Genomic DNA, 23,902 nt, shown 5'->3' with positions numbered 1-23,902 from the left:
TTAACCCCCTTATAAAAGCTAAACGATCTACCAATTTCTTCATGCAACTACACTTATACTATCTTTTTTTTCTTCTTCGTTTTTTTTTTTTAACAAGCCAGTGTTTTCTCCAAATACGTGCCTCGCATATTCACCTCTATTTTCACGGACCTTTCTCATTAAACAAGTATCTCTAACCAGCAGAATTTGTTTCCTCTCTTACGCATACTAAAAAAAAATTTTATTTTTCAAAAATATACACAAAAAAATAAATAAAAAAATACACAAAAATTTATATGCAATTGTTAAAAAAAAAGAAGAAATTAAATTTTTTTTTTAATAATAAAAGAACAAAAATTTTGTTATTTAATTTTAAGTGATGAAAATTTGTGAAATATTATTATTACATTCACGCAGGAGTTTTGTAATAATATTAGATTGTGCGGAAATGATTTTGCAATCGATTGAATTGAGAGTAACTTTCTCTGTGTGCAACTAAACCAAATTTCTAATCTGGCCAAGTTAGAAATGCGAACTCTATATATATATATATATACGCGTGAATCGTTAATAGCTTAATGTTCTCTTGAATTCCAATCCAATCGCTTCCGTTATCCAATATCAGAGAGAATCAGGAAAGTTCTCGATCGTTAAGAGTAAATTTCACCTCTCTTACACACGTATGTTCTTTTCTCTATATACCAAGTTCGCTTTTTCTCTGCAAAATGTTCAATGATTTGAAAATCACTTTTATAAAAATATTTTCCTTTAGAAAATTCATATGAAGAAATTTCATTTAAATAATAAAAAAATATCCAAAAAGGTATATTTTTTTTTGTAAACAATTTAGAAATAAGAAAAGGATTGAAATTTGAAAAAATTGTATTCAAAAATCTTCTATGAAAAAAAAAAATGTAAAAAAAAAATAAAAGCCCGCAAATATTTAAAGTTTTAGAATAATTTTGCAACAAGTACTGGAAAGAGAGAGTGAGAGAGAGAGAGAGAGAGAGAGACCGCGTGTAAAATGAAGAACTCTTTGCAAACACTTTGCCTAAGTAAGTGTATACCTTCACTAGTACTTTTACGAGTAATCGTAAATATCGTATAGCTCGAATGCGTCAAAGTTCGTAGCGCTTGAAAATTCCAGTCAAGTTTTACATCGTACTAATATATAACACTATTGCCCGTACGAGAGTTTTTCTCAAGTCGAAGAAAAAGAAGAAGAAGAAGAAGAAAAAAACAGCGAAAATACACTGGAAAAAAGAGAAAAAAATACGTCAATAGGTTCGGTAACACCCACCACACAACGATCTAGATTGCGCTTCTTGACGAACTATTGTGGTCCCTTTTTTTTTTCTTTTACGAATAGAATTCCTCTCGCCAAAAAGGGTAAATTTAATTTCTACTTTCTCTTGAGAGTCGGTTCGTGCCGGGAAAAAACAGGGAGTAAAGAAATCCGTCACGGATTAGATATCCTTTTCGAAGAAAATCCCAAAAAAAAATAAAATAACACGAAAAAAAAAAAGTGGGGAAAAAGTAGTGAGTGCACGCCCTGTCGGAGACGAACGTGTCTCTTCTCTCTTCGTTATTTTGAAAAGAGCAAAAAAAAAAAAAAAAATGAAGAATCTTTTGCGCTGAGATTCAAGGCGCACCAAGGAGTTATTGAATATCAAAGTTTCGAAATTCCGCAGTGCCAGCGAAGTTCACTCGAAAACATAACTTATAAGTAACTTCGGACTTTTGGTTGAAGGGTGGCAAACCGGCTTAGATGAGAGAGAGAGAGAAAAAAAAAGCGGAAAAGACGCGGAAGTTGCGAGAGATGAACGAAAAGAAAAGGGATGAAGAGAGTTTGGGGGGGGGAGGCATGAGATTGGGGCTCATTCGTTTCGGTCGAGACCAGGAAGTTAGGCCGACAACGTAGACTAACTTTGGGCAAGGTCCAAGTCGCTAAAAGGAAGAAATTTTCGGAAAATACGAATCTCAAGACTTGGATAAAGAAAACAGAAATTTAAGTTTAGTATATACAAGGCCGTGGAGAATCTTTGCTTTTTCATCCCTGTGTGAACACTTAGAATTGCGTCGCCACAACAATATTCAGAGAAGACACAATGGCGAATGCTTATAAGCGAGACGAATCACGACTTTTTGATTCTTTCTTTCTCTCTCTCTTTCTCTCTTTCACAGGAAGTTACGTAAATGGCAAAGACGCAGCCAACTTTCCAAAGAAATGTCACTTATATACATTGTTTATTATCCCCCCAAAAGGAAAGCAAGATTATTTTTCATCATTTATTTTCTTAGTTAAGTTCTGTGGATTTAAAAAAAAAATTTAAGTTTATTCTCAGGTTTTTGAAAAATACAAGTCGAATTTTAATTCATTTTTTTCAAAGGCAATGAAGATTTCTAAATTACCGACCGTTAAAAAATAATGAACAGATGGCGCTGCGATACTTTACACATATCAGAAAACTATTTATACTACTTATAAAACTATAACAAATTGTGTATTTCAATAATAAAACTTAAATTATATTTCAATTTTTTTTTTTTTGATATTTTTTATTTAGTAAAAAAATGAGTAAAAATACAGACAAAACAATGTAATGTACAAAAATTAACATGTATAACTTAATTTTCCTCCATTGTAGTTGTTATCCAATCAACATATTTCCAAACATGAGTATTTACATCAGGATATCCTTGAGCACATGGATATCCCATTGAAACAATTCCAACTTGATAATTACCAATGACAATTGGACCACCGGAATCACCCTATAAATAAAAAATATTTTTCTCAAAAAAAAATTCTACTTTTCAAAAATAAATGAGAAAAAAAAACTCACGTGACACAATCCTTGTTTTGCTTTTGTAAAAGTGCAAATTTGTGTTTCTCCAATGGGTGGAAGAGTTGTAGCCACACGTTTTACGCAAGCTTCATGATCATAAACTTTACTTTCTAAATATTGCAATTGTTGTGGTCGAACGCCTCCCTAAAAATTTAATTACATTATTGTAATTAGAAATTAACAATATCAAAAATTTATTACTAATTTAATAATTAATAAAAAAATAATAATTATACATACTACTTGTAATTTGCCCCAACCAGAAGCAATAACGGGTATACCATCATGATTTAAATCAATTGGAGGTAATTTAATTGATTGTACAACATTGGAAAATGTTATTGTTTCGTTAATTTTGATCAAAGCTAAATCATTGCGCATTGGAAAACCTTGATTAAATTGAGGATGTATAATAACTTTATTGATCTTATGTTTTACAGTGCTTTCATCAAATTGAGAAAGATCAAATACTCCAACAACAACACTGGTGCTTAATCTACAAAAAAATTAGATTATTTAATTTATAAATTATTAATTCAAAATATTTATAAAAGTGATAGTTAAAATATCAATATTTAATAGTTACAATATCTGTAAATAATAAAGCTATCAATTAATTGTAATTATATTTATGTTAAAAATATTAATTTTTTATTCTGAAAAATTAAAAAAAAAATCATATTAAATTTCTTACTCTGGTGCGCAATGAGCTGCTGTTAATATCCATTTTTCGTTTAAGATGGAAGCTCCACAAAAATGACCATACCTTGAATGTTGTAAAGATACTTGATATGGAAATTGTCCTTTTTTTGCGGTAAGTCCACCGACAATACGAGGATTCAATTTTGGTTCATTAAAATTAAGTAACGGATTTGCTGTTAAAAAGCAGAATTAATTAGTTTTCAACAAAAAAATTTCTTCTTTTGCCAAAAAATTAATATTTAATTAATTTTTAATAGTATTTAACAAATTTTTGCGTTCAAAATTTTCTATAAAATGATTATTGGTTTTTTTAAACACAATAAAATTTGTACTTTATTGCTTTTGACTAACTCATTTTTCAAAACATTAAAATAAATAATAAATAACAAATAAAATAAAATAACACATAAAAATTAAAATTTCTGCTTTTACAGTATATTAACTCACCAAATGCTAATCCGAAAAGTGTCAAAAACAATAAGAACGATAGCTTTGACATGATGAAGAACTAATGTAAACTTTCGATAAATTCATTTGCTTAATATATACTGAGCAATGCCCTTCAAAAAATCAAAAAATATTAAAATTCTACATAAGTTTTGATAAATTTACATTATCACGATTATAATTTATCTAAAAACTATATGGTAAAATATTGCCTAATCAAATTATGAATGGAATTACGATCATAATGTCAAAACAAATCAATTTTCTTTCATTCTTATCAGAAATGATAAAAAAAATATTTTTACATGTGTCTCTCTATCGTTTGATAATGAAAAAAATCAATTGCTCGAAATATTCAAATAAGAAACTTCAAATATTAAGTTACGTAGGTATTGTAAAAAATGAAAAAATTTTAATTGTAAATTTTTAATCGAAATAGTAGACATAATAAGCGGGAATTGTGAATAATATTAATATATTTTTTATTAATATTATTAATATTAATATATTTATATATAATATATATTTTAATATATATTATAATATATAATATATATATAATAATATATTATAATATATTATAATATATTAATATATTTTTTTACATTTAATTTTAGACATTTGGGAAGTACTTAGTTGAGATAATAAATTGCCTAATAAGTCTAATCAGAGGAACAATAATTTTTTTTTTATCAGCTCGTTTTCTTTGAATTTTGTAGTTTATGTATAAAAATCAATATTTTTATTAATTATCATTATCAAAAATTATGACTCCTGTCATTTGAATGTATGTATCTTAAAAAATTTACAAATTAATATACGTAGAATTAATAATCTTTGATAAAATAATCGTATTTCTAATCGTATAAATTAATCAAAGAATGTCTCATCTACTTATCAAAAATATCTTGTCTGATATCAATATTTATAGAACGTATTTCCTTCTTAAAATACGACAAAATTTTAATTTTATATACTGATAATTCTCGTATGAAATTATTTTTAATACAAATTTAATTAAAAGTTGATCAATGAAAGAATCATTAATATTTTTATTAATTAAGATTAAAAATTCGTAATTTTGTATTTTCGTTTTGAACATGTGTAAAAAATAAATATGATTATTTTAAACATTTTTTAACTAAATTTCTTATTAACTATATATATATAATTTTTCCCTTAATAATAGTTCTTTAAAAATAGGGAAAAATTTTTAAAAGAAGAAATTTTTTGTAACTTAATATTTATAATACGTATTTAAAACGTTTATATGGAACGAAAAAATTACTTTCATTGACATTCCGTTCTAAATTAAATCATCAATAATTTGATTAGGCAACATTATTGCGATAGTCAACAGATAAATCTAATGATAATGTGAATTTATCAAAAGTCATTTCCACTTCTGATCACATAATTATCTTTGCTGATTTTTTTTTAAGATCCTTGACTAGTATATAAGGCAAATTAATTTATTCTAAGTAGACATAATTTTCAACATGACAAATATATCGTTTCTTATTTTTCTGGCTCTTTTTGGATTAGCATTTGGTGAGTTTATTTTCCACTTGTTCTGTTATTCTATTTTTGCAAATGTATAGTAAAAATTAAAGATTGATTTTTTTAATCAAAAAAGGAAATTTTTTTCGAAATTTAAATAATTTTATTTTAACAGCAAATCCTAAATTGAATCCTCGTATTGTTGGTGGACTTACGGCAAAAAAAGGACAGTTTCCTTATCAAGTATCTTTACAAAATTCAGGAATCGGTCATTTTTGTGGTGCTTCCATATTAAATGAAAAATGGATTTTAACAGCAGCTCACTGCACACCAGCGTAAGAAATTGAAAATGTTTTTTTCTAATTTTTCAGAATAAAATAAATATTATAAATAATAAATAATTTAATTTTTTGAACAGATTGACAGCGACTCAATCTAGCAATGTTGTTGTTGGACTATTAAATCTGAATTCTTTTGATAAAAACACTAAAAAACACGAGATCAGTAAAGTTATTAAACATCCTCAATTTAATAAAAATGGTGATATGCGTAATGATTTGGCTTTAATCAAAATTAGTGGCAACATAACATTTTCCAGTACTGTACAACCAATTAAATTGCCTCCAATTGATTTGAATCAAGATGGTATACCTGTTATTGCATCTGGTTGGGGCAGATTACAAGTAGTATGTATAATTATTATTTTTCTATTAATTATTATAAATTAGTAATAAATGATAATTATATTTTTGATACTGTTAATTTCTAATTACAATAATTTGATTGAATTTTTAGGGAGGTCTCCGACCACAACAATTGCAATATTTAGAAAGTAAAGTTTATGATCATAATGCTTGCGTGAAACGTTTATCTCCAATTCCATTTCTTCCACCTGTAGGAGAAACACAAATTTGCACTTTTACAAAACAAGGACAAGGATTGTGTCACGTAAGTTATTTATTTATTTGTAGAAAGAAAAAAAAAATTTCTCTATTTCTTTGAAGAAATAAAATTAATATAATTATAATTATTTTCTTTGTAGGGTGATTCTGGTGGTCCAATTGTCGTTGGTAATTATCAAGTTGGAATTGTTTCAATGGGAAATCCATGTGCTCAAGGATATCCTGATGTAAATACTCATGTTTGGAAATATGTTGATTGGATAACAACAACAATGGAGGAAAATTAAATCTTTCTTTAGCAATTAATTTTTGTATATTATTTCGACTGTATTTTTACTTTTTTGAATAAAAAAAAAAAAACAAAACAAAATCCAAAGAACGAATTTTATCATTTATTAGTTAGCAAATTTTTTTGTTTGATTCTATTTTATTATTTTATTTATCCAGCAAAATTTTACTTTTTAAAAAATTATATTTTTTCCCGGGTCGAAATTGAACTATCAGGGCCCTAGTAGGGAATGAAACACAGGGCCAATAGAAAATGTAAAATTCCTAATCAGGGCCACATTAGGCGTGGCGTTTCATTCGCCTAATAGGGCAGCCTGATCCGTCCCCGATCTGGTCCCTGTGAAAAATTTCTGCACTGGTTCTCCAGGAAGAAAATTTGGTTTTTTAAGAAATAATTTATAAAAATAATTTTTTTCTGCCTTGTTAAATAAATGAAAAATATTTCATAAAACTAACTATATATGATAATTGAGAAATGTACGCAGTTATAATTAAATGATTTATAATTAAAACGATTCTCCAGCTATTAACATTGTCAATCTACAATTGATCCAATGGTTGTACCGGAAAAGTGAGGGTATCGCGCGCATCGTTGGTTTCGATGGTATATATAGTAATAAATTGATTACTAATTGACACATGCGCGCGGTTCGTTATATTTCATGTGTTCAACTTTCATCGTCGCTCTCTTTCTCTCTCTCTCTCTCTCTGTCCTTTGTTTATAAATGTTTCACATATGTACGAAGACATAAATTCGCGGATAAATATATATATATACATTATTCTCCGTCCTTCTCATGTATGCAACCTTTTGAATCAATATAGGTATATATACTTGTTTACTGGACCGTTGCCAGTAGTGGGGTTTTCACTGAACAGATATCCCTCTAATTAATTCTATCTTTTGTTACACCGGTTTCGCAACTTTGTCGATTATCCGAATATATACAGCTCGACGGGCGCGTTGAGTGTGCGCCGCTTACCTGATTTTCTTCTCTCTCTCTCTCTCTCTCTCTCTTCCACCAAAAGTCTAATGATAATTTGTCGAGATATGTATATATGTAGAGACCATTCACTGAAAATTGGATGAGTGGAGTTGAAGAATCCGTGCACACTTTTGCGAGAGCAAACGTCGAATTTCAAAAGGTCCTCTCTCTGAATTACACAAGCTGCGAACTAGCGATAAAAACATATTATTTCCATTTTCAATCTCTCTGACATAATATATATATATATATACACAATTCCCGATAAAAAAAAAAATATTTCGTAATTTAAAGGTTTTTGTTTCTATATATGAGAGCCCTTTTTTGCGATTTCAATTTAAAAATAAAAAACATTTTTACAGATTAATTTAGCCAATTTTCGTTGCATTTAAAAATTCTTTTATGTAGAAAATTCCCTTGTAAAAAAAAAAATTCGTCAAAATAAAACGATTTTTTGTTTCTAAGGGGTAAAATCTCATAAGAGGTTAAACTGAAATCCATGTGAAATTTGAGGTAAACCTTTTAAAGGAAGTGAAGGTTCAACGATCGATTAATTAACTTCCGCCATTCTTGAAAGTCAAAGACAACCCCCTTTCGACCTGCAATCGACGCCACTTTATTTGCCCAAGAGAAATTTAATAGTTGCCACTGGATACTTGAGATTGGAAAGAAGAGTAAATGCAAGAAGTAAAAGGGGAGAATGAAAACGAGGGTTGAGAAAAAAAAGGGGGGGAGTGAAAATGGGATAAAGAGAATGAGCTGACGCAGACCCCAATTATCCCTCTAAACTTAGCAATTTTTCGAGACAAAATCACTTTGAGCTGTTTTTTGTTTTTAAATCTATTTTTTATACGTTTTTATTTCGAATTTTAGATTTTGAAACAAAATCTACATTTTTCTATTATCCTAAATCGTTACAATTTTAAATTAATGTTTTATTTTGATAAAATAAAAATTTTGAAAATATTTCTATAAAAAAGTTTCATATTCCTTCAACGAAAGAAATGTTATACAGTCAAGTTCGTAATGATAAGGGAAACATCATAAATCTGAAAAAATTCTTTTATCATCACTGTACAATTTTGACAATACATCATTTATTCTATATTTGTTATCCTAAATCATTTCTGATACCTTTTGTATTATTTCATTCATTATATGTAATAATTGATTTATATAGTTAATCTCTCTTTGTAATTAAGTGTTGCATCATTTTTTCCTTCTTTGATGAATTACATCCTAATAATTATTTAATATAGGTAATAATATACTTATTTATAATAAATAATTTTATTTGAAATAATAATTAATTTTCTCTTGTAAATTAAATATATATCGCAACAATATTTTTTTTGGGATATAATAATTTCCCTCGAAATTTTATATTATGACACAAATATTATTAATTGATTTATAATAATCTAGTGTCTCTTTATTTTTTGAGTGAAAACATATTCGGAAGATAATTGTCAATATATTTTGCTTCCTTCCTTTAAAAAAAAAAAAATGAAATAATTTTTTTTTTTACGAAAATCTTTGTTTTAAGTAATGTTTTTTGAATATTTTGTAATTATCTGAAGAGTTTTCAAGAATATACGAAATATTATAAACCCGATGAAGCTAACAATTTCGAGTAATGAAATGAGATATATGAAATATTACAGGCTGAAGGGTGATATCATTCACTCGAGCATTTCATTTACCAGAATCATAGAAACAAAACTGAGGCAATTAGTCGCTCCTTGAGTGAACCGTCGTTTCTTCTCTGTATTATATACATATATATATATATGAAACAAACGTTGAACCTTGAAGATAAACTTGATATTATACTCACAGTTTCATGAGAAAATTAACAAGTTTGGAATATAACCGTTTTCCTTTGTCGTAACTTATCTAAAGACGTTTTCAAGATTCTTACATTCAAATCCTCAGTTATATCATATTTCATAAAATCATAAATAAACGATCTTTGCGGATTACAATTTTACACATTAATTTTAATCTTCTTTGATAATATAATTAAAACAGAGATTTTTTTTTTAATTTACAATTTTTTTTATTAACATATTGTTTCATTTTTTTTTAAATTTCTATTTTTTTTTCCTTTAACTTTTTATTCAATTATATTTTTCATTTGTTGTTTAATTGAAAATTACATTCTTTATTAGAGTTCGATAAAATGTGCGTTTCAACCGCAATAGGAAAATTATCTTCTTCAATATTCTGAGAAAATTTCTCAGCATTTTTTTTTTTTTACTTTAATTATACGCGTAACCTTACTTTATTGTTAAAATTTAAAATTTTTAAAAAGAAAAAGAGAATAAAAAATTTAGATTAGAATAATTAGTAGAAAAAAAAAAAAAAAATGCTTTCACTTAAATGATACATTTTGTTGTGGATTAAAAATATCGAAATGATGTAGTGGATTGTAAAACGTTTGATGCAACTGCTATAAAATAGACTCGATAGAAATGAAAAAAAAAGTATCAATTTTTAAAAGGGATTTTTTTTTTTTTGTTTTTTCTGGGATTTCATTTAGAGGGGTTTTCAGCACGCAGAAAGTTGCAATTAGTCTAGTGTCATTGAAAACGGGGTCGGTGGAGGGAGATATATATATATATATATATATAGAGAGAGAGAATCATGACACAGAGCCGAGCACAGACGGTGCAATAAAAGAAGAGTATACGAGTTCCAAACAATGTGAAACGATTTCAATCGCGATTCGTTTTTGAACCAAACTATCTCTCTCTTCTCTCTCTCTCTCGTGTGTGGGCTCACATGGACTCTCCAGAAATTCAGTCGTTCTCGTTCTGAATTCATTCACTAGTCGACTCGACCCTGGACGCTCAATACGAACTCGTCAAAGTGCCAAATCCCCGTAGGGAGAATTGTGTGTCATGTGTCTCGATGTGGATTCGATCGATTGTATGTGCCACTGGCAGAAGAGATATCGCAAGAGTGAAGTTAACAGACGATTCGACGAGTATATGCGCCGAGATATAGTCATATATATATATATACACACACATATATATGTATATATACTTCCCTGGTAAGAACGTCAATGTTGCTGACAGTTTTTTTCACTCAGCAAACCATCGGCACGTTAAAATTTCCAATGCCTCCTTCCGAGTCAATTGTTCTCTACTTTTAGAGATTTTATATTTACGAAAAAAAATTTTTTTTTTTTTTTTTACATCACTTTACAACAGTCAATTGCAATTGACAAAATTTATATAATAATTTGAAATTAAATCTTTGGTTATCTCGAAGCATGTCTTGCAAAGTATTTGGAAAAATATTTCCAAGGTATATATACTCGAATTTATTCGAAAATATGAATTATTAAATCGTCTTTTATTTGTTTTTATCCGAAAAAATTACTTAGCAAACTGTTGCTAAGGAAAAACAGTCCTTACCAACGATTGTCATGGAAATGGTTGCTATGGAAAAGATTACTATGGTAACTGTTGTCATGGAAACGATTGTTATGGTAACGGTTGTCATGGTAACATAAACTTCGTTCGTTCCAATAACAAAATTACAAATGTATTCCTCAACAACTTTTTTTTTCTCCATTGAATTTACTTCAAGAATTTTGTTAAAGTTGATGATTTTTCATTTAAATTCCAAGAAAATAAAATTGTCGATCAATTCAATAAAATTAGGTAGACTCGGGTAAATGACATCGACAACATGCAACGAAAAATGAGAAGAATGAAGAAGAATAAGAAGAGAGAAAGAGAGAGAGAGAGAAAAAAAGTGTAAGCAATTTTGCTGATTGCAGCGAAATGGAAAAATCGAGGCGAGGAAACTGCAAGGCAGAAACACAATTGAAGGATTTTATTGCAGTCTGGTAGCATTGAACTCCCTTTTTGACGGACTTCTTTTCATCTGACCTCCTGGAAAAGGATCTTGACTATATATATATATACATATATATGTGTATATCGTTTTCCACGCAGAAGACGCCGAGGCACGTTCAACTTCTTGTCCTGTACAATTCAAGAGCATCTACGTGTAACCAGGTTCTGACATCGATGCTGTTATCGGATACTGGCAGCTGTGAATTCTCGACGCTACTTATTTTTGACGTGCGTTTCTTCCACACGAGTTCCAGAACAATATATATTGTATTTATATATATACTGTATATGCTAAATACTATATATATGTATAAAATACTATATCAGTGTACTGATTTTCAATTCTCATGTAAAACAGACAATCTTTATCGATAACATGAATATCGCAAATTTCTGTTTCATGATCACCATTACCATCATAAGAGGAGGAGGAGGAGGCAGGAAAAAACAACTTCATGAATATTCTCGAAAATCCATATCATAATTTTTCCTCGTGATCGAAATTCATGATATCGATTATCCCTTGACTGTAATTTTTAATGGTTACGACTTGTTGTTATATAGAATCACATTTATGTTTAGTCGATACTTAATTTTTATTTCCCTCATTTTTAATTTACTTTTATTTTTATTTATTATATTAGAATTTTTGCTTTTCTCTTGAATTAATAAAATAATACAATATGTCCGCAACCATTGAACAATCGATCGATCTTTATATACTAAATGTTACTAATTATTAATTTAGTTAGTTAATAATAGATTTTTAATTATATTTTTAACTATATTCGCAAACAGTACATAAAACATATGTATTGACAAGAAAGCCTAAATGGCCGTTAGATGGATAAAGGAAATAATGTGGCAATATTGCTGGAATATTGGCAATATTTTTCTGAAATATCAATGAAATATTTAATTTTTAAACTGTCAACACGTGGCAAAGATGTTGGATATCCTTTCTCAGCCACAAATCCACCGATCATTTGCGCATTCAAGTAACCGCGAGCGCTCAGCGGTTCTCCACGAGTTCGCATGAACGCCTTGCTGCATTCCATGGAGTTGGAAACCGATATTATTATTTCGGATTCGTCGCCGAAATGCCGGCGGGTCACCGCTTAGGGGGGATGTAATCACGAGATTGGCTGCCCTCTTCGAGTCACGATCCTGTGGCAAAGAGCGTGAAATCCTCCAGGAAATGAATCTAGGTTAGCCTCAATTTATACATACAAACTATATATATATATATATATATATATATATATGTATAATATAAATTCAAATATATATATATTGTGTCCAACTTTCAAAGGAATTCAATCATTTAATTTAATATTCATTTTTTAAGTTTTGCATCAAACGTTAAAAATTTCAAATACATGCCACGGAAATTTTAAAAATTATTCGAATTTTCTAAACTGAAACTGACTGTGCTATCAGGGTTTAAAAAGTCTTACTGAAACACAATTTTACTACTAATTAGACGAATTTAAAGTTTGAATTTTGTCTGACTAGTGATTACTTTTACTACTAATGTTAAAATTACAAGAAGCTGGAAAGACTGACTGAAATTTACTTTTACTACTGATATGAAAATAATAATAATTCTAATGTCTGTCTGACTAACATTGACTTATACTACTAATAAATTTGTAAAAGTCTAATATTAAACACACTTACTATTAAAAGAAATTAAAAGATTTGTGTCTGACTTAAAATTATTTTTACTACTGAAATAGCAAAATTACAAAAATTTATAAAACGCGTCTGACTAAAACTGACTGTTACTATTATTACTACTACTTCTACTACTACTACTACTACTACTATATACTACTACTTTTACAGTAATTTGGCAAATTTTTGAAAACTTGAAAAGTCTGACGGATACACTCTTTTACTACTTATTTTAAAAGTATAAAAATGTAAACTCTTATGTCTGACTAAAACTTTTTTTTACTACTAAGATTTATTTAAAAAGTTCCACTTGAACGAAATTTGCTTACACTTTTACTACTCATTGGACGAATTTAAAGTTTGAATTTCGTCTGACTAGTGATTACTTTTACTACTAATGTTAAAATTACAAGAAGCTGGAAAGTCTGACTGAAATTTACTTTTACTACTGATATGAAAATAATAATTCCACTCTCTGTTTGACTAACATTGACTTGTACTACTAATAAATTTATAAAAGTCTAATATTAAACACACTTACTATTTAATAGAAAATTAAGAAATTGAAAGATTTGTGTCTGACTAACAATTACTTTTACTACTAAAATAGCAAAATTACAAAAATTTACAAAGCGCGTCTGACTAAAACCGACTGTTACTACTACTACTACTACTACTTTTACTGTAATTTGGCAAATTTTTGAAAACTTGGAAAATCTGACACTCTTTTACTACTTATTTTAAAAGTTTAAAAATGTAAACTCTTATGTCTGACTAAAACTTTTTTTTACTACTAAACTAAAAATTAAAGGATTTATTTAAAAAGTTCCACTTGAATGAAATTTGCTTTTAGTAAGTCTGACTATAACTAATGTTGACTACTGGATACTAAAAATTACACAAATGTTCAGTCTGTCTAAAACTGTCCTGTATCACTGAAAATTTTCTATTAATCAATTTTTTTCTTAAAATTAATTTCTACGTAAATTCTAGTCTGACTGCAATTGGTCTATACTACTGAAATTAAAAATACTTTAATTAAGGGCTACTTAATAAACACTAATCTAGAAAAGTATTACAAAAATAAAAAATATTTTACAAAATTAAATATAGCATTAGAACTACAAAAAAAGACACCAATCACATTTTCTTTATTGTCTTTTAAATTCTTCAAAAGCATACGAAAGCTGTTCGGTGAAAAGCAATTGAATTGCATTGACAAAAAATAAAATAAAAAAAAAAACACAAAATTGAGCTAATTTCTAATTTTCCCCAAAGTCAGGTGTTGATTAAGAAAGGCACCTAATTGAAAAGTTTTTATTTGAACATGAATGGTCGATGTTTTGCTGGATTCGTTCATTCTCAATGACTCTGTAATCGTTTCTCGATCAAATCAGTCGCGTTTGGAGTTCCAACGCTTGAACTTTCGTAACGAACTCGACTTTTGGAAGGCGCGCAGTCAACGTGGAAAGGTATAGTACTTGTGGAAATTTATCACTATTCACGAGTAATGCCTTTGCAGAGTAACATTTGTCAGTGTTGAGTTAAAACTGATCGAACGTCCAACCATTGAACAATCGATCGATCTTTATATACTGGCACCATTTTAACATTCACGATACTTGTAAAGTGAAACTTTACCAAAAAACTTAAAAATATTAGACCACAATTTTCTTCTATTATTATTTTTTTTTTTTTCAAATTAAAAACAAAAACATTAAAAAAGTTTTTCCATTTTCAATTATTTTTCATATTCAATTGGTTGTAATTAATTTAATTTCAGAAAAATAGAGGATTATTTACTGTAAAAAAATAATAAATATATTATTTTGTGCTTTCAATATGTCAGAGGCTTATTCATGAAAATTAAGTTCCCCTTTAACTTCTCTTTCTAATTTTCTCACTATGGGGAAAATCGAACTTAAACTTAGATAGTTTGAAAGTTTTCTATATTACTTATATATATAGGCTGACGTTAATTATACTTATTTGAATTCAATTAACTTCATTGAAAAAGGGAGAATTCGAAAATTATTCCACTAAAAATAATATTCTTTTATTTATTGAAAATATGTAGATTCAACAAAAATATTATTTTTCATTTTATGTTAATTATTAAAATGAAAAATTTTTTCCCTAATAAGATTTATTAGTTTCTTAATATCAAAAATTTTTTTTTACCCATACTACTGAGAAAGAATTAATATTATAAAATAATAATAATGTCTTACCTTATCCATAAGAATGAGGAAAAGAGATGAACGCGGTTTTCTTGTCGGTTCACTTGTTTTGCTTTCAAGTAGAACAAGTCGGATGCAGTGAGACGCATCATATTCCAGATGAATGAAGATATTGAAAAAAATAGAGGCAATGTCACCAAAACGTTTTCCCTCAAGTCGGCAAAAACTTTCTCGACGAATGAGTATATATGGAAACTACGATGTCAAGAAATATGATATTATTTTTCGTAGTTGTCTTTTTTTCAATTTATATAAAATCCATTATAGTTTTCAAAAAAAAAGAACTCTTCATATAGAATAATTTTATTTACTAATTGTTAAATAATAAATAAATTCGTAACAAATTAAAATTGAATCCTAAAAAGAGAAAACTTTAAATCTAAAATATTGAAAAAATTATTTTTGTGTTTTTTTCTTTTAAGTATTCATGAAAAAAAAAAATTTCAGTTTTTCAAAAGAGAAATATTGGCTAAAGCAATTTACATATTGACTGTGAAGTAAAAATCAAAATATTTTTGGTAACGACTCTGGAAAATTCCAATAAAAAATTTACGACATGACAGCTTTATATTTGATCATCAGAGTTAATTTAAAAAAAAAAAGCATAGTTTTTCACTATTTCGAACAGGTAAAATCTCTATCAATGCATGAATTGTGGAGGTCCGTGAAAATCCTGGAAACTTTATATAAAGCCTCTTCACACTATTATCGACTAAACCGAAATGTTTACAATAACCGAAAGGATTAGACACGCAGCTCTGCTTTTTTTTCGTCTATCATATATATATATATAGCCTACATTCAAAAACGATACTTCCGGTAGATTTTTATTTATTTATTTTTTATTTATTTTTCCTTCATGTTTTTTTATAAAAAAAAAAAAAAAAACGTGAAATAATGCAATTAGCATCCGGCAACCATTAAGTTGTCCTCTCAGAGTCGTATTTTACTGCCTCTCTGTGTGTGGTAACGTGGCCAAAACAGTGTTATAATTTCGACCGGCATTTATATTTAAAGTGCAATCCCAACTTGCCGATTGGCAAAACTGCCCGAGTTGGTCAGTACAAAAATTTACGAGTTTAGAAGGTGTTTTCACAATTTCGTAATATATATTACCATCATAAAATATATCCCACCCAAAAATGCAGCAATCCTGAATCATTTACTTATAAATTTTATTTTCATTGAGATTTAGAACTCTGTTCACTATTTTAAAAAATATAAATCATTTTTTTTTTGCAAATTCCGTTTCTTTTTGTTTTTTTTTCTACTTCAAAAAAATTTTTTTTTTTTTAGAATAAAAATAGAATTTTTATTTAATACTTTGAAAATCACTTTTTTATAATATTAAAAGGTGACAGAATTTTTGTCCTGAATTTATTTTTTTCAAAATTGCAAAAAGAAATGCAAAATTTAAAGAAAGTTTTTTTTTTTTTGCAATACACAGCAAATATGCATATTTCCATCAATTGCACTTTCCTTGAAAAATATCATTTCTGCGAGAAAGAAAAATGCATACGTAACAAAATGCACTTTTCATGAAAAATCTATAATATTCGTTTTTTTTTATTTATTTTATAGTAAACGCGATAAGCTCTTTCGTACTAAAAGTACTTTGACATAAAGATTACACAATGTAATAAAAATTAAATTAAAATTAAAAATTGTTTTAGTTGAAAACGTAATTTTTTTTTCGTCAAAAAATTTTTGTCCGTATTTTCTGATTTAAGGTATATTTTTGAATTCGAATTAAAAATTAAAAAAAAAAATAAATGAGTGAATTGTTAAGAAATTTTAATTATTACTGATAAATTGGAATGAATTGCTTTTGTCTTGAATAGATTAGCTTTCAAATCGATAACATGAACCAAAGGCTGTTCGCTTTGCCTCAGAGCAGAGCTGTCCGATTTCCATAAACTACCCACGGAAGGCGTTACAACTTGGACGTAATTCTATAGCGTTCATGTTATCTGTGTAAACAAACATAAACTGTTAGGTGAACTTCTACTGTATGGCGTGAGTGCGTCATTATATGTTGCTCGTGTTTAAGAAACTTTCAACAACAACTTTGTACATTTCAAAAGCTTCTACAATTCAATCTTCACTTGATCCTAAATATATTATATTAATTTTATCTTTGTAAATTATACGAATATTATCCACAATTTACTTTTACTACTGAAATAGCAAAATTACAAAAAATTTTAAATTTTAAACTACTATACTGCTACTTTTACTTTAATTTGGCAAATTTTTGAAAAAGTCTAACAGAAACACTCTTTTGCTACTTATTTTAAAATTATGAAAATATAAACTCTTATGTCTGACTAAAACTTTTATTACTACTAAAATAAAAAAAATAGATTTATTTAAAAAGTTCCACTTGAACGAAATTTGCTTTTAGTAAACACAGTTTTACTACTTATTGGACGAATTTAAAATTTGAATTTCGTCTGACTAGGGATTACTTTTATTACTAATGTTAAAATTACAAGAAGCTGAAAAGTCTGATTGAAATTGACTTTTACTACTGATATGAAAATAATAATTTTAATGTCTGTCTGACTAACATTGACTTGTACTACTAATAAATTTGTAAAAGTCTAATATTAAACACACTTACTATTTAATAGAAAATTAAGAAATTGAAAGATTTGTGTCTGACTAACAATTACTTTTACTACTAAAATAAAAAAATTACAAAAATTTACAAAGCGCGTCTGACTAAAACCGACTGTTACAACTACTTTTACTACTACTTTTACTACTACTACACTACTACTTTAACTGTAATTTGAAAAAAAATTTTAAAAACTTTGAAAGTCTGACGGAAACACTCTTTTACTACTTATTTTAAAAGTATAAAAATGTAAACTCTTATGTCTGACTAAAACTATTTTTTACTACTAAGATTTATTTAAAAAGTTCCACTTGTACGAAATTTGTTTTTAGTAAGTTTGACTATAACTAACATTGCCTACTAAATACTAAAATTACACGAAAGTTCAGTCTGTCTAAAACTGATCTGTACCACTAAAAATTTTCAATAAATCAATTTTTTCATCCTTGTAAATTATTACACGAATATTATCTACAATTGTTTTTTTTTTTACCTCTAATGAGAAAAACGACAAAATATTCATTATTTTCCATTCCCTCGGGCATAGTTTTTTTAATTCTCGTTTCTATATAAGAAAATTCAGATTTGGAAACCCTTATGTTCATGACGCACTTTAATTTAGTAGAATGTTTGCGAAAACAGAACATGCATAATATTCATAGCTCAAGCTTGGAGCAAGCTTCCAATTTGAAATTCTGCAAACAAAAAAGATATTTTTACACACTGGAACAAAAAAAAAAAAAAAAAAATGGGTGGGGGAATGAAGGGAGTAAATACGCTGAGTCTTTCCCGGAGGGTTATTTCATAGAAGCTACTTTTCCAAGCTAGAGCAGGTAAACAGTATATGATAAGTCGTACACACTTCTATGAACTTGCACGGAATTGCTTTTTTCCCTGGCGCTAGAGAGCGAGAGAGAGAGAGATGGAGAGGGGGGGGGGGTAAACTTGTTCCATCGAGGAAATAACCTGTTCCGTCCTTTCAAAAACATAAAGTGATTTAGACTTGAATTAACTTTTAAATGGTGAATGCTAGGAATTTTCAAGAGAGTCTTTTCAAATGGTTTTGGCACACGTTTCCCAAAACGAACGAAATTATAACAATCATCTCTACTAAAATTCAGACATATTCATTTTTCTTTGAAAATTGCAAATTTCGTTTCTATTTTTTAAATATTTTTTTAGATTTTTAGTTTTATTAAAATCATCTGCGGGGGATTTTGTTTCTCAAAAGGAAATTTAAATGAAAAATTACAATTAGTAATAATTATTGTCACAGTTAAAGAAAAAAAACGAAAACCCTGTTAACATTTTTCTTGTAACTTTAGACTGTAAAAATTACAGTAATAATTATTGTCCAGAAAAAAAAATCAAGAAATGTGTCCAACCTTGTCTCTTGTAATGTGTCGAGCAGAAGTAACTTATCGCCTAATAAATTCAAGCCATTAGACTGTAGGGAAGTAATGGTTGCGAGTCCCTCCTTCTCTCCTCTTCCCTCACACCATTTTGCCATCGAAACCCAACAATGTCTGACTTGCATATAGGAATATATAGGTATACATATATTGAGTCTCAAATCAAGATATCGATTGAAAGTTTCGCGTTCTGTTTCCAAGTGTGTTTATATGGGAGGGATATCCGATTAGGAATATTCGCATGGTTGATCAGAAGGAAGTGAATTACTACCCTTATCGAACACTCTCTTGCGTTTCTAATCTTCCTAAGGACAATCACTAAGCGATTTCACCTGCTACAATGCACTTTCATGCATTTTATACAAGAACGATGACAAATGAGAGTTTCAAAGCTGCGCGCACTCTCGCGTTCACGTCTCACATAGAGCAAAAGGTATCAAAGAGAAAGTTTTCTCAATAACAAAAAAAAAAAAAAAAAAAAGGAGGAAGAATAAATAAATCAAAAAATTGTACTTCAAACGTTTTACGTTACTTTAACGATATTTCTATTTTTTTTTTTGACAAGAATTACAAGTTTCTTTTTTCGAAAATAAAATAACTTCTTTTGTAATTATAAAATTTATTTTTGGTTGAAACATTTGTTCTCACGTCATTAAAAAGATTTTTTTCGAAATCGAAGATAGTTAAGAAAATAAGAAAATATAAGATTTATCTTTGTAACAATGAAAAATTTCATCTTTTTTCCTATATTTTTTATTTCTCTTTATAAGAGATTTTTTATTAAATAAATATTTCTTCTTTTGCTATATGGATTTCTTCTTTTATTATCGAAACATTACTGCTTCTACAGTATTCAAATATTTCTTCTATTGACAGCATTCCTTTCTTTTTTTGATAGTTTTTCTTCTTTTGGGTTTTATTAGAATTTTTTTTTATTATCGAAAGTACAAAAAAGAAAAAAATTCCAGTGTTATTTTATGCATTTAAAAAATAGAAATTAAAATAAATTAATATCTTGAAATACACCGTCCGACAAAATTAAACTTTTTTTTTGATCCACAAAAAAATCCAACATTTTTGGAAACTAGGACCCAAAAAAAAATTTTGCTAGATCAAGTCGTTTGTGGTTTTTAGGGGTGAAAACAGCCCCTAAATAAAAAGTGACAAGATATCTTTTAAAAATTATTAATATTTTAATAAAACTTGGTATTTAGGGGTTTTCGGTGTCACTGATTATTAATCTGATATCAGATTTTCAAAATTCAAAATGGCGGATTCAATATGGCGGTCAAAATTTTAAAAAGTTATTAAATTTTTTTTAAACCTTGATATCTATGGTTTTTTTGGGTCGCTGATGACGAATCTGATGTTAAATTAACAAAATTCAAAATGGCGGATATAAAATAAAAAAATAATAACTTTTTAAAAATTTGATCGACATATTCGATCCACCATTTTGAATTTTGAAAATCTGACATCAGATTAATAATCAGTGACCCCGAAAACCCCCAGATACCAAGTTTTATAAAATATTAATAATTTTTAAAAGAGCAAAACGGCCAGATATGGGTATTTTTTTGGGTCCTAGTTTTCGAAAATGTTAGATTTTTTTGTGGGTCAAAAATTGTGTTGGACGGTGATATAGGAAATTTTTAAGTTTTATTATAGTTAAAAAGTTTCAAGTCGTTGTCCGCAATATATGTCATTTATAGTTAGAGAATACTCGAAAGTTAACCCTTATTCTGAAACTTTCGAGTTGTTCATATATACACTTGAAACAATAGAAATGATAAATAAGAAAACATGAAATTAAACAATTTCTATACTAATTTGGAGAAAAAAAAAAAATTTTTCTTCTAAAATTATAAAAAAAGATTATTTTTTGAAAAATAAATAAAATTTTCTAAAAAAAATGAGTTTATAATAGCAAAAAAAGGCACAAGTTGAATTTTAATTGAAATTCTAACTGCTTTTTACTTAATGGTTGTTTTTATAGTTCTTAGAAAACACCCATTATTTAATATTTTAAAGCTCCTAGAACAAGCGACATAATAAAATTTCTTCATTTATGTCTCCACGAGTGATTAACTCGAGCGTTATTCTAAAGAGTTTCATTTAAGCGTTACGTCGTACATTTTTATTGTTCCACAATAAGTGTGTGCGCGGTCACACCAAAGGAATTAAATATGTATAGAGAAAAATTAACAAAAAACCCAAATTTTTTTTTTTTAATTCTCTTTTCTTTTTTTTATTACCAAATATTTATTTTTCATTTCTCTCAATTATTTTCTTCTTTTCAAAATATGTTATGAACTTCTTCTCCATTTTTTATTTTTTTCATATATTTTTCAATTTGTTTTTATTATTATTAATTAGTAATTTTTCTCGGGTCGTTTAATTTTATATAATATTTTTTTAATTAAATTTATTTTTATAGACATTTATATTATATTTATATTATATTCACATTATATTGTATTTTTATTATATTGTACTTATATTATATAGACGTATATACACCCAAAGGGCAAAATGATTTAAGTTTTCACATATTTAAAAGATGAAATAAAAATTGTTTCACTTTTCTTCTCAGTGAACTTTATTAACCATAAAATGTATTTAAACATAAATGTATTTCGAGATTAAAATATTTTCTCGTAAAAAGTTTTATGACTAATGTGTTTGTTGTAAATTTTATATGAGAAATTCAGTTTTCACATTTGAGAGCTTACAACGTTTCTTCGCTCCACAATTTCGTTTTTTTTTCTTCTTATTTTCTGTTTTTTTTTTTTTTTTAAATAGCAGTATTCGCAGGTTACACCTCGGCCGTTTAGTAACTTTTTTCTTTTTTTTTTTTTTTGAGAAACTGTATATCTTCTCAACGAACGTGCCAATGAAGGTGTACCAGAAACACTGTGGCGTCAGGTTTTACGGTTGGGCTTTATGGTTATATTTATTGCTTCAGGCTTCCACGGCTAAGAACACTTTCCTTGAAAGCGATGACGACGTAAGTAGTCGATATGATTTCCCAGTCTCTCGCCCACGGAAGTAGACACAAGGAGCAATAATTGTCACGAAACTATCGTGATCTTATTTTTAATTAAAAAAAAGGAAGGGGAAAAATTTATATTACTAAAAACATATAATTTAAAAAACAATTTTAAAAATGACTTGAAAAATAGAATTTAAAATATTATAAAATAAAAATAAAAATAAAAAAATATTAAAAATAAATTGTAAACACTTTTTAAAAATTCACGAAACAATTTAAAAAAACAATAGAGGAAAAATATTCACGAAACAAATGGTTTTGAAAATGAAAAGCCAAAAATCACTATCTCATAGAGAATTAATAATAAATCCCATAAGTTTATTGATCCTTTTTTAAATAGTTGATGAATTTATACCACACAAAAGTTGGCTATTGAAATTTATATATATGTAACAGTTTCTCGTACAAACTTATAAATACACCAATCTATAAATTAGGTGTACAGAGTTTGAGGCTATTTTAGGTTTGAAACTATAAAGTCTGGACGTTTAATATTTAGTAAGGTTTGCGCAAACTCAAAAGTTTCATAAACTGAACTTGAAATATATATATATAATAATTTTCCAAACTTGAAGTTTTGAATTTTAATTTGATGCGTACGAGAGTGATAGGATAAAGAAAAATTGAAATTACGAGAAATTGAAAGTAGATTATGATTTTAGAGCATGTTTTGAATTATATATATATATAGAATAATGATCGATATGTTTAATATAAAGTTTATGATCGATTATAATGTATGCACGCCTCCACCTTGTCAAACAACATTTCATCGTTGGCTGCATTCAACTGGAGAGATGCAAATGTAGGGTGCAAATCGTGGACCAGGTGCATGCCATCGATCCTTGGAAGTCATTTACGCTCTCCTCGAGAACATCGTGTGCAAGCCACTCGGTGAGCTTATACACGACCCTTGGGAGCCCTTCGCGGACACATACGTACTCAAAGTCTTGAGTTTCGCGCTCAAGACCCCCATCGTTTTAACGTTACCTACAAATTCTCTCTCTCTCTCTCTCCACCAAAAACAGACTCTCATGTACAGAAGAGGAGACAATTACCAAACAGATTTAATCCTAATGGTTTTATATTTTTATTATCAAGAAAAAAATTACCAACAGATGGCGCTACTATGATAATTTCTTAATTTTCATCTCTCAATCAGAAATTTGTTTCTTGACTTCTGAATTTTGATGCACGAGAATATTATTCACGTTAGGTTGGATTTATAATTGAAGGCACAAAAGCAAAGAGAGTAATAATACCTGGAGATCAGTTAACTTAATATAAGATATTATACATGATGAGAGTTTTGGCGAAAGTTACTAACTTACTCGTTGATAAGGAACGTTTCAAGATTTTCCGGAATGGAAACGCAA

General features: G+C 27.9%; 2 protein-coding genes across 2 annotated transcripts; one reads left to right on the top strand and one right to left on the bottom strand.

Moving 5' to 3' along the window:
- Positions 1-2,506: 2,506 nt before the first annotated feature.
- Positions 2,507-4,129, bottom strand: LOC127290588 (chymotrypsin-2-like). The gene is made up of 5 exons (XM_051319273.1): positions 3,978-4,129; positions 3,523-3,703; positions 3,069-3,324; positions 2,826-2,972; positions 2,507-2,754 (listed from the first exon to the last, which is right to left on the bottom strand). The coding sequence occupies exons 1-5, from the start codon at positions 4,027-4,029 to the stop codon at positions 2,608-2,610; spliced, it is 783 nt and encodes a 260-aa protein (XP_051175230.1). The 5' UTR covers positions 4,030-4,129; the 3' UTR covers positions 2,507-2,607.
- Positions 4,130-5,398: 1,269 nt separating this feature from the next.
- Positions 5,399-6,749, top strand: LOC127290586 (chymotrypsin-2-like). The gene is made up of 5 exons (XM_051319272.1): positions 5,399-5,528; positions 5,653-5,812; positions 5,896-6,163; positions 6,273-6,425; positions 6,520-6,749. The coding sequence occupies exons 1-5, from the start codon at positions 5,477-5,479 to the stop codon at positions 6,664-6,666; spliced, it is 780 nt and encodes a 259-aa protein (XP_051175229.1). The 5' UTR covers positions 5,399-5,476; the 3' UTR covers positions 6,667-6,749.
- Positions 6,750-23,902: the final 17,153 nt, after the last annotated feature.

The sequence above is a fragment of the Leptopilina boulardi genome, unplaced genomic scaffold (assembly GCF_019393585.1).
Source record: "Leptopilina boulardi isolate dan_hultmark-lab unplaced genomic scaffold, ZJU_Lbou_2.1 LbouV2_72, whole genome shotgun sequence".
NCBI lineage: Eukaryota > Metazoa > Arthropoda > Insecta > Hymenoptera > Figitidae > Leptopilina > Leptopilina boulardi.
This window is presented reverse-complemented; position numbering and strand designations above follow the sequence as displayed.